At 41.9% G+C, this 12,014-nt stretch overlaps 1 protein-coding gene across 4 annotated transcripts in view; it reads right to left on the reverse strand.

Annotated features, from left to right (window-relative positions):
- Positions 1 to 2,457: 2,457 nt before the first annotated feature.
- TXK (TXK tyrosine kinase) overlaps positions 2,458 to 12,014 on the reverse strand; it is a 56,251-nt gene continuing 46,694 nt past the window's right edge. For all 4 annotated transcript variants that reach the window (XM_037164849.2, XM_053654901.1, XM_037164835.2 and 1 more), the window contains 5 exons: positions 11,367 to 11,583; positions 8,760 to 8,824; positions 7,127 to 7,245; positions 5,415 to 5,572; positions 2,458 to 3,062 (listed from right to left, as the gene is read on the reverse strand). In XM_037164849.2, the coding sequence (XP_037020744.2) occupies positions 2,994 to 3,062; positions 5,415 to 5,572; positions 7,127 to 7,245; positions 8,760 to 8,824; positions 11,367 to 11,583 (628 nt within the window). In that variant the 3' untranslated portion in view covers positions 2,458 to 2,993. The remainder of the gene's footprint in view (positions 3,063 to 5,414; positions 5,573 to 7,126; positions 7,246 to 8,759; positions 8,825 to 11,366; positions 11,584 to 12,014) is intronic.

Below are 12,014 nucleotides of genomic sequence, written 5' to 3' on the forward strand. Positions count from 1 at the left end.
CATGAATGCATCAAGCAAGCATTAAGTGAAGGAAGCCAGACACAAAAGACAATACCATTTACAGAAATTTCAAAAATAGCCCATACTAATCCATGGTGTTGGAAATCAGAATATTGATTGCTATTAGGTTAACGACTTGAATAGGGAATGAGAATGGATTGTGAAATTCTGGAATGTTGCATTTCTTGATCTAATGGTAGTTATAAAGACATACTCACTTTGTGAAAATTAAGCTATATACACATGATTTGTGTACTTTATGTATGTGAGCAAAGAGTCAGTGGTAGGCCTGGACTGTTTTTCTCCCAAACCTAGACTTACCTGTCTGAGAGGATTTTAGGTTTGCCTTCATCCAGCACCAGTCCTTCGGATATGTCCCAAGTTGAGGTACATCTGGAATGTTGGGTACCAGGGCCAGACATGTGTTTTGTACTCTGTGAAACCTCTGATCGGTGAGACAGCACATGGGTTGGGAAGCCCTAAACTTTAAGCCCACATGGCAGGTAGAAAACCAAGAGGAGAGCTTCTTTGCATCAAGATGAACACCAGATACCATGGTCTCACGACCAGCAACCATACACTCTCCTAGGCAGATGAGGAGGGGCCCAAGCATCTATGAACATGGAGAAATGGCAGGCTTCCATTGGAACTGAAGGGCTGGGTGTACTTTCTACTGTCCTGAATCCTTCTAAAAGGCTAAACTTAGTGCTGGATTAATTAAATGCTATTTTGTCTTGTGAGTTTGATGGCCACTCAGAAACATTACCAGCGCAATAGTGGGACCATGTATTATACTTCAAATTTACTAAAGAAAAACTAAAAGAAAAGTTTCCTTTGGCTATTCTTTCCAAATGGCTGTCTACACTGATCATCTCTTCAGCTTGACCTCCAAATTCATTCTGTTTTTCTGAGCTTCCCTGTCTTCTTTGCCTTCCTGTCTTCTCTTTAGGGCTCTTACCTTCAACCAACCTTCAAACTTCCCATCCATTTCTTATTCAGAACCATTAAATGACTGTACTATCTCATCCTAAATTAGTTAACCTACTCACAGAGAGTTCATATCAATGACTAATATGAAGATTGGTCAAAAAACATAGTTCCCCTCCAGGAGTTTTGTGACTACTTCTCAAGAAAAATTTTTCTTTTGCTAGACAGTGAATGCCAAATCTCTGTCCATAGACATTCCAAGTCCACACATTATCTGAGTCTCAGTTACCAACACAATTCCTGTTCTTAATGTGGTGTCTCAAACTTCCCTGAGTGTTAAAAGGAATAGAATTTACCTACCACCACCAATACACGCTCTTAGAAGTCCCGGCCGCCGCCACACGACCTCCAGAATAACCCACCTCTGAGCTGCTCTGCACTACCTCCCTGCATGGCATTGGTAGTGATGGCGGGTGCTCTACAGTCAGTTGCATTCCAATGTTGGGGTTTTTTTTTCTTTGGGGGCAGAGATTGAGTTCTCCTAAGCTTAATAAAATCTGAGAAAGACATCTTATTGCATATATGGTTACTACTTTATTTCCTGTTATAACATTAATCTTTCCTCCCTCAGGTTTTGCTGCTTGATAGTCTCATGCCCTCTTGAGCTAGACTTTCAAATTATTTTCCTTGAACTACGGTCTTAGTAATAGCGGTCCTCTGTCGTCCTTCCCCATAGCAGGAGCCATAAGGAAAAGGGGTGTGATCATCTCAGACACAGCCTAGTATCTCAGACGAACATTTCTGAGGCCACCACCTGAATTATCAAGGCTCTTCTGGTACCTGCTGTTCATTATTTCAATGCGCATTTATTGAGTACTATTGACATTCAAAGATATTGTTCTTAGAGTGGGCAAATGACTGAAAAATCACAACTTCCAAGAGCCAGCAACCTAGACTCTAAAGAGAATTATAGAACAAATTCCCTCAGAACCATGATGCAGGGCAGGATAGGGTGTAAATAATAGACTCCAGTTGTTAGACCTCACAGTGAGGATACTTGCACTTCCTGCTGTACCCTTCTTCCCAGAGTGCTTTGGGGGCACTCAGAATGATAAAGACCAAGTTCCAATCATTCCTGCAAACAGTGCCTGAGAAAATAAGATTAAATTATGATACTATCTACATCATCTTGAATCCAAAACCCTGGATTTCAGAAATAAAGGCGTGGTAATGTAACATTTGGTTTTCTTGTTTTTGCCTTCATCTTGTTCTCATGGAAACACCAAGTCATCTTCTAGAAAGATGCAGGAGGTAATGTTTTATGACAAAATAAGGCTTTTTAATTCATCCAACTTCACAGGGACACAGTGTAACATTTTGGAATTGAAATTCAGGCTCTGAATGGCCCCTGACAATGGGCATTACTGGAAATGGAAATGTCACCAGGACCTGTCCAAAGAAGAACTTTGGTTACCTCCTACAACAATGTTTGCAACTGGAATACAAAAAACTGTCTCCCAGAGTATCAGATATGTACAAAAACCATGTATTAAATAACAAAGGGAAGACTATATGAGACAGAATGCCTACATTCCTGTGGTTTGTAAAGCTGCCTCTTCCATAAAGATCCGTACAGCTCATATGCATGAGGTTCCACAGGGCAGGCTCCTGATTCCATGAGCTGGCAGAATTTTATTTCATCTTCTGCGCATGGACGCCTGAAGTCAAGAATGCCCCTTCTCTTCAGGAAATCAGTACCTCAGCCCTGTAAAGAATGATGTTTCCATGGATTCTCAGGGGTTCTCAGGGTTATTCTTATAAATGCCATGGAGCATCTTTCCATCTTCACATATGGACCATGAAGAATGTTACAGAGAAATAAGCCTTCAGAAGTCTCTCTCAAACGCATGCTTAAATTTTTAAAAGTTTGGAAAGCCTATGATGTTGGCAAAGTTTCCAAGAGTCAGCAACCCTGAGGGAAGGGATTCACCATCGGTGGCCCCATGCAGGAGTTCCTTTTGGGACAAATTTGCAACATGATCCTCTGGATTGGCACGGTGCTCAAGTCACCAAGTTTCTGCAGTCTCTGTGAGAACCCGCAGCAGCTCTGCAAACGTGGGGCGGCCTTTAGGTTTCTGGAAAAGGGAAGCAGTGGTGGTCAGCTCAGCTTAAGACTCACTCAGACACAAGCTGTGGAACGTGCCCGCAGGGACCCAGGCTGCTTCTCCACAAACAGAAGAAAAAGACAACGTGGCCGACACACAGGAGATGACTGGCCGAGGAGAGAGGTATGAGTGTGAAAATGTAAGAGGACAGAGTTTTGCAAAGATAAAAATGGCTACAGCTGTAAACACTAGCCATGTGTAGCAACTTAAATTTCAATTCATTAAAGTTAAGTACATTTTGCCCTGGCTGGTGTAGCTCAGTGGATTGAGCATGGGCCTGCAAACCAGAGGCTTGCAGTTCGGTTCCCAGTCAGGGCACATGCCTGGGTTGCAGGCCAGTTCCTAGCAGGGGATGCATGAGAGGCAACCATACATTGATATTTCTCTCCCTCTTTCCTTTCTCTTCCCCTCTAAAGATAGAATAAATAAAATCTAATATATATAAATATAAATAAATAAATATATATATATATATAAAAATTAAGTACATTTAAAAATTCAGTTTTCAGTCACGTCAGCCACTTTTCAAGTCTTCACTGGCCAGGCGTAGCTGCTGTCTTGGACAGTAGAAACATAGCCCATTTCCATCACTACAGCTCTTGGACAGCACTGCCCCAGGTCTATTTGGATGACTTGACAGGCATGAGGCAAAGGAAGAGCTGGGAGCGAGGGGGCATTGAGAGCACCAGGCTCCAGAGCTCAGTCCTGATTATTGACTACACCTGATCTTCTATGGAAAGATGAATTTCAGTTAAAGAGCAAAAGCCATGTTTTCATGAAGGACTTTAGAGAACAAGCTGTTCTGCCTTAAGGCTCAGGCAACAAAGTCCCCGGCCAGGGCCACGGGTTGGAGCGTTTTCCTATTGCACTGAGCGATGTGGCTTAGCTTTGACTCCGTGAGGAAGAACAGATGAACCTGTTGGCCTCTTGAAATTGTGGCAAATAGAACTACTCATGCATGCAGCCACGTTCTCACAAAGGCCCTACGTGGCAGGGTTAGTGGGGAGACGTCACCCTTCATGGTTTATGAATAATAAAAAAAATGTGAGCACAGGTGAAAATCCTCCTCGAGACTCCAGGAGTGTTTTGCAGGGGCTGAAGTTCTGGAGTTAATAGAAACTTTGAGATGGGTGTACCAATGCCATTACAGTCACGTTGGGCTTTTAGATAACATTCAACAGTTGTGGGCAAAATCGGGTTTTGCAAAAAAGTAAATCAACATAACCAAAACACTGTTTTAATTCATTTTCCAACTGTAATTTGAGACTGACGTCATCTGGCTGGTCCTCCCTGCCCCTTCCCTGTCTTCTCTCCACAAAATATAAAATCTCAATAAGTATGTTATTACATGTACATGTATATGTATATTGCTTCCTATACAACATATATCCCCGAGCTATGTACAATGTTAAGGCAAAGATGCTCTTAAGACAACTATTTGCCACTAACAGCTTTCAGGATTCCTTGCAAAACCGTCATATGTAAAATATTTTCACACACCAGACATCTTTATATAATTAATACTTCTCTAGAATGTGAACAACCACAGCACTGTTGAATATTAAATTTTCCAGCATTTGTCGATTGGGAATTGAGTGATTTCTTTTTCAGCTGGGAGGAGACTCCTCACTGTGGTTTTTCTGGGCTGAAACTGTCAGCTGGAAAGAGAGAGGACGTGCCCAGGTCACAGGGGAGTCTGATATGAAGGCTGTGCTGAATCAATGCCCAGAAAATGCAGGAGCGAGACATAACCCCACCGGCTTTATTTTCAAGCTTGGCATTTCAAGAGAAAAAGAAACCGGGCTCCTGAGAGATAATTTCCTGGGTAGAAGTAGCTGGCACACTTTCTGCCTTCATTCCCGCTCTCGTTTAATCTCTCTATCAGGAGTCCTGAATGCCACAGGAGAGATGAAACCAATTACTTTTGGAAAAGCAAGACAAATTAGCGTGGAGCAAATAAAAGCACCATCCTTCCCTTTCCATGTGGAAGTTTAAAAACCTAACTCTACCCTTGGTTTCCACCCACCCATTCTTAACGGTGTAGAACATCTCATCACCAAGGCTTTTCTGACCAGAGTAGCTGCAGGAACCAATCTCAGAAAGATAAGATTTGGAAAATACCCTGAATTTCTCAGATGAGAGACCACAATTAGAAGCAAAATGGACTGAGGATTTGTCATGGGGGTTTCAGGTAGAAACAGCGTTTCCGGCTTTCGGGGGCCATGACCGAGAAACGGACGCATTCCTCGTCGTGATGGACACTCAGGTCTGCTCTCCGATGCTGGAACTCCCAACCTTCACGGGAAAGTCAGGGACACTCACCTCATGCCAGCAGCTGTACATGACTTCGTAGATGGACATCGGTGCCAGGCGAGGGCGGTAGAGCCTGAAGCCTTTAGAAATGGCTTCCACAACTTGCAAATTTGACTTGTTTTCAAAAGGCATTTTTCCCTCTGTAAACACTTCCCACATCAAAACTCCTGCAAATATAATGCATAAAAACCAGAGGTGAGAGAGAAGTGGTCACTTGGAACCGCAAGAACTGTTTCAAACTATACGGCATTATCTTCCAGCCTTTGAGCCGTAACCACCCAGGAGAGCAGTTCTACCTGGGAAGTGCACAGTGTGCGTCTTCGTTTTCAGACAGGCCTGGAACCTGAAAATATTCCAAGTGAAAGCAATGCCTTTCCTTTTCCAGTGTCCTTGTTCGCCTCCCTATCGGAAGAAATCGCTGCCAGCATTTTCACTTCTAAGTATTCTTGTGTCCCCACACCCTGAAATCAATAAAACTTTTTGCCATTCCACAGAAAATGGCACAATCGTCCGAAGCTCTGCTGCATGCTGGAGTGGAGAATTTACCAGCCGGCTGACAGCATGCCTCCCCTCCCCCAGTGGAGGTAAACTGCTGGGCTGAGCTGCAGAACACCTACCAGGGCTCTGTAGGAGTTCAGCAACCACCAACTGATTAACCGATTAACTCATGAAACTTCTACAAGGCTCCCAATCGGACTTCATTTAATTGTTCACTTATAACAGATTTGCATTAGGTATTGATTAGAGGCCAGGCCTGTGCTAGAATCAGAGGATCCTGAAGTACAAGACTAGTCCCTGTGTTCAAGACCCTCACTGTCCAAGGTGGGGTTGAGGGGGGGAAAAGACAAGCGGTCAGATAAAAGCCGAAGAGTTCTAATTGTTCTGCAACCACTTGATGAGGCCCTTGGATGCTATTCATTGCCTCACAGCTTAACTGCTCTCCAGTAGAGCATAAAAAGTCACCTGCCAAGACTACTGCATGTCAGCGGAGAGCTAATGAAATCAGTGATACCAGTTTAACCTTATCGTGACAAGAAAACCCACACCCTTCAGAGGGAACAGCTGTGCCTCCAGACCCAAAAAGCCACCCAGGAAAGTCTGAGTGAAACAGAATAGATAGAGTATCACACACTTGTTGCAACTTTTAAAATATCAGTTAAAAGAACAAACTCCTTTGGACATTGGTCTACTGCATCTCTCGGTGGAGAATGTCAATTGACAGTATAAACATCAATTGACAGATCCCAAGGGGTCCTGTATCTAAAGTCCACAAAACTCGAAGGCAATGAAGTAGGTTAGGTGTTGGTGCTTAGTAGTTAGACAATGAATTTGTTAATTATGTGTACAATCAAAATTCAGTGACACCATAAGATCAATTTTCCTTGCAAGTCTCTGTGGTGTGGAAATGTTGACTGAGTCTGTTTTCCAGATCAATAGAACTTATTATGCTCTGTTAAGGTTTAATAGCAAGTGCTCAACGGGAAAGGAAAAGATCCAAAAGGTAGACTTCTGTGAGAAGGTGAAGAATACCGGTCGTCAAAAACAGCCTGGATGTGTTTAGAATATTTAAGACAGGAAAGCACAGTAATGGAAAAAAATACAATAAAAAAAATTTTTAAAGACCTTAAAAAATGTGACATCATATCAAAAAATCAAAGTTCAAAGAGACTGGCCTATTTTATGAACTCAAGTCCCAGTAAAAGAACATCAAATTCACTCACCAAATGACCAGACATCCGATTTGCTGCTATACTTGTTGAAATGGAACACTTCAGGAGGGGACCACTTGACTGGGAACTTGGCTCCAGAAGAACTGATGTATTCATCATCCAAAACGTACCTATAGGCATCAGATTTCAAAGCACATTGTGTTTTGTGTTACCTCCCAGTTTGGCTTACTTCAAATCCCTTCCATTCACTCTAGAAGACAAAGTGTTTTAGCAAAGAAGGGTTCTGTCTACCTTCTTTGTTGAAAGGATTCTGTTTACCTTCTCTTTTCTGCCTCGCTTCTTTTTTTGCTTCCAAAGTGGAAAAGTAGCCCTTATATTGTTTCCTTCCAAATCAAGCTTCGATTGTGTTTGTTTTATTTGGGCCTCAGAAAACCATAGCACTTCTTTAGTCCAAAGTATACCCTACTGATCATGCTAATTACAACAAGATCTGCAAAGAACCATGCTGAATGGCCTAACAACCAAGGTTACAAAAATAAATAAATAAAAAGTGAATATATAATAGAAAATGTGCAATTCAAAGCTGCATGTCTTATTTTTTTCTGCATATTTTTGGGGCAGAGAAGGAGGGAAATAAAAGTTTTTGAACATAATTTATTTGATGTAGAAAACTTCTAAGCATTAAATCACCCTATGTGGAAAGAAATCAGTAGCAACTACCATCTCCTTTTTAAAAAATTTTAAAATTAGCCCTGGCTGGTGTAGCTCAGTGGATTGAGCGCGGGCCTGCGAACCAGAGGATCGAGGTTCAATTCCCAGTCAGGGCACATGCCTGGGTTGCAGGCCAGCTCCCAGCAGGGGACGCATTAGAGGCAACCATACATTGATGTTTCTCTTCCTTTCTCTTTCTCCTCTAAAGATAAATAAATAAATAAATATTTAAAAAAAAAAGAAAGCCTATCCCCTTTAAAAAAAATAAAATAAAAAATTTAAAAATTAACCCCTCTCTCTTTTTTGAGAATTGTTTGCAGAAATATCTGAGGACGAGCACCTGAGAGAAGAGCTGAGAGCTAACTTGTGCTGTGTAGCACCCTGAGTGTGCAGTATAATACTTTTAAATTTATCTGTTAATGCTTCCCCACATTTCACATCTTTTTTCTCACATTCTACCTCACCTCATCTTTAAGGACCAGACAGAGTGTCTCCCTCCCAGCACTACGGCCCCAAGAAACACACAGAACTGGGTTTGGGCCCTAAAGAGAGTCAAGGAGAAACCCTGAGTTAACTGGGTTTAAATTTCTAGTAACCTGAAGGAAAGGGGACTCAAAAGATAAACTGCAAGGAGTTATTAAAAATAAGGTTTTATATATATATACATATATCTCAGAAAAGCTTTTTTCTTACTCTTACGTATATAATGAGTGGGCTGAGAAATTACTTTTAATTTTCAGACATGCCACACCTTCATTCATGATGCTACGGAAGAAGATCAGAACAGCCCACAGCATCCGAACCTCGCAGCTAAAATTGGTGCACATCCTAAAATTCAAAGTGGGTCAGCAGGCCATACAGCCACATGATCGGAGAAAAACAAGCAAAGCCGGTATCATCTTTCAGTTTGTCGGGAGACAAATGCAAGATTCTCTCTTATGAGTAAACAACAGTAAAAAAATATATCATGTACCTGGTCATTCCAAAGTCCGAAATTTTTACTACACTTGTAGAACTGACCAAACAATTCCTCGCCGCCTATGGAAAGAATAAAAGAACCCAAGTTTGAATGAGATTTTCTTCCAAGGGTTCCTTCTACTCTCCTGTCCCCTCATTTGTTCGGGCCCCACACCACTCCCCTGGGTGGGCAGCCGGGTTATTCCTATGGCGATGCCAGTCGGTGACATACGATTCAATATGTCTGCCTTCACATGGTAGATTTTAATGATTCTTTAAAGAAAAGAAAAAAGGGAAATTACAGCACTTTTCCTTTTTAAGATTTTTAATCTTTCTCAGAAAGTATCCTCAATAAATATTAACTCAATCTTAATGAGGACCCAAGAGATGATAAACTATGAATCTTGATATAAAAAATAATGTGCATTTTAAAATTTATTTTAAATAAAAAGAAGGTCCAATATACATGACAAATAAAGAATAGTTATTATATATCTTTGGGACCTAAAATTGCCAGTGAAAAGTACGAAATTGTGTTTTAAAACTTGTATCTTATTGAATATAACTATTCACAATGATACTGTTACATTTCTTAAAATGACCACAGTCGAGTAAATAAATACAGTATCTTACAACAGAGAAACGATCTATTTGATACCAAACAATTCATTTTCAGTCAACCTAATCAAGAAAACCATTGTTCTGGTTAGTTAGACTCATATAGGTCAATGGTTTGATAGATAGACATTTTTCTTTTCAACAAATCCGTGGTGTACTTCATCCAAAAATAAAAGCACGGATCCTGAAAGTGCAGGTCAGAAGGAGCCACGTGGGCAGCTGTCCATGAGGCCAGCGATGATCTCAAAGCCAGACCACAAGGCAGGCCCTTGACAGGGAAAGATTCCTTGTGAGCTGAGATATTTTAAATGGCATGTAAGTGATAAAACAGAACACGAAAACAATGATGGAAGAAACCGAGGACAGGACAGTCTGCAAGAAGCCACCTGGAGCAAATCAAAACCATCATGTGAGTTGTGAATTCTAACCCTCAGCAGGGAAGGCAAACCTGCAGAGACTCGGAGAATGAGCTGTTAGAACTGACGTGTATCTGTCCACTCGAAAATCTGCTCAGTAGCTGCTACATGCTGGACCCTGGGGAACATGCCGTGAGGGATGCAGAACGGTCTCGCTGTGTGATAGCAACGGTTAGCATTGCTGAGCTTTCCTATGTGCCGGCACTGTTTTAAGTGCTTATACATATTAATTCATGTAGTCCTCCCAACAAGCCCACATGAGGAAGGTGCTATGATTAATACCACTTTTCAGGTTAACTAGCTAAGAAAGCTAGTAAGAAACAGAGGCCAGCTTTCAACCCAGGGAGTCTAGCTCTAAGGCAGTGGTTCTCAATCTTGACTGCACAGCAGACCCTGCAGGGAATTTTTCAAAAACTATTGATGGCTGGGTTCCACTTCCAGAGACCCTGGTTTAGTTGGTCTGGGTTATGATCTGCACATTATGATGTTTTAAGAGCTCCTAGATCTTGATTGCAAGGGGTTTAGAGTCCAGCATTTGTGTGAACAATATAAACAATTAGGAAGTAGAAAAAATAAATGCCATGAGAGTTCTAAGTCATGTGTAAGTCAATGCAATGGTGCATTGGGGCCAGTGAAATTATGTCTCTTTTCTCTCTCCAAAATATTCCTGCCTGAATGGTGAATAATATGGTCGTTCAGGTCACAGGAGATGGAAGACAGGATTCCCTTTGGTGACAGTATCAGGGGTTTATCATCGAATTCTCATTGGACTCAGAAATGGGACATGGAAGGGCATGGAAGGAATAGTATGAATATCATAAATAAATATGGAATAAATGGAAAATGGTTTTCAAGGGGAGGAAGCAAAGTAGGAGAGCAGAGCGATAAGCATGCAGAGCAAGACTAGGCTCGGCTCTTAATGTTTTTCCTTTGGTAGGACAGCTCTGAGCGTGGTGGAACAGAATGATTTAGTATCTTTAGTGCTCCTCATTCATGCCAGTGATGCTGCTGAGGTCCTGTCAGAACCAAACCACATCCACTGGGGGCCGTCTCACTCCTGGTTCGATCACTAGCGCTTTTTCTTGTCTATCGTATCTCCAGTGCCTGGCAGAGGACTGGGCACTCACTAGACACTCAGTACATATTGTATTTGATTATAGGAAGGAAGGAAGGAAGGAAGGAAGGAAGGAAGGAAGGAAGGAAGGAAGGAAGGAAGGAAGGAAGGAAGGGAGGGAGGGAGGGAGGGAGGGAGGGAGGGAGGGAGGGAGGGAGGGAGGGAGGGAGGGAAGAGAGAGAAGAGAGAGAAGAGAGAGAAGAAAAGAGAGAGGAAGAAAAGAAAAGAAAATTACTCTTAGTTATTTAGTGCTGTGGTTGATTAGTTTCAGGCATATTTAGGGTAACACCTGACTTGGCTACAGCATCGATGGGCAATTAAAAATAAAGTTACATTTCCAAACAATTACATAGAGAAGAAAATGTTTTCAAATTCAAGCCAATGTATGCATTATTCAAAGTACTGAACATCCTACATTGTCATGTCCTTCTGAATAAAATGCATAAAAGAATCAGCGAAATTGCACCACACTTACCAAATCCCTGTGAATAAAGCAGTTCTTCTCCAGATACTCCATGCCTTCACATATGTCCTGGCACATGCTCAGCAGCATTTCCTTCCTCAGCTTCCCTTTTCTCTCTCTGAGGTAGTCAAGCAGGCAGCCATTCTCCATGAACTCTGTCACAATGTAAAGAGGCTTCCGCTGAATACACACTCCATACAGCTGCACCAGCCTTGAATGAGATAACTTCCTGTTGAAGAAAAACATACACCAGTGAACAGAGCTGTTTCTGCATTTCAAAGTGTTTAGACTCCACTGGTGGTTATGTACCATCTCTATGAAATTTTCATCACCGATATGCGTTAAAAAGGAACCCAACCACAGGCCAAGTGGTGCAGTTTCCTTTCCGCTGTATGTCTGAGAAAGTGGGTCCCGAGTGTGAGCAGAGCTGCCCAAGTCACTGTAGATACAGAATATGATATGCCCCACATTCTGTTTTTCTCTTTTCCATGCTGTAAGCTCTTCGCTTCCTCATTATTGCTGCTCCTGGCCTAGATCTTGCAGCTTCTGTTCCTAAGTTTCAAACTTCGTAACTGTAGTTGCCCAGACCAAAAAAAAATCAATTCTGGACAGACAAGAGGGAGGAAAGGGTGGTTGATGCATTAAGAAAGAAAAAAAAAA

Source organism: Artibeus jamaicensis, unplaced genomic scaffold (genome assembly GCF_021234435.1).
Source record: "Artibeus jamaicensis isolate MK-2021 breed Jamaican fruit bat unplaced genomic scaffold, CSHL_Jam_final contig_889, whole genome shotgun sequence".
In the NCBI taxonomy this organism is placed as follows: Eukaryota; Metazoa; Chordata; class Mammalia; order Chiroptera; family Phyllostomidae; genus Artibeus; species Artibeus jamaicensis.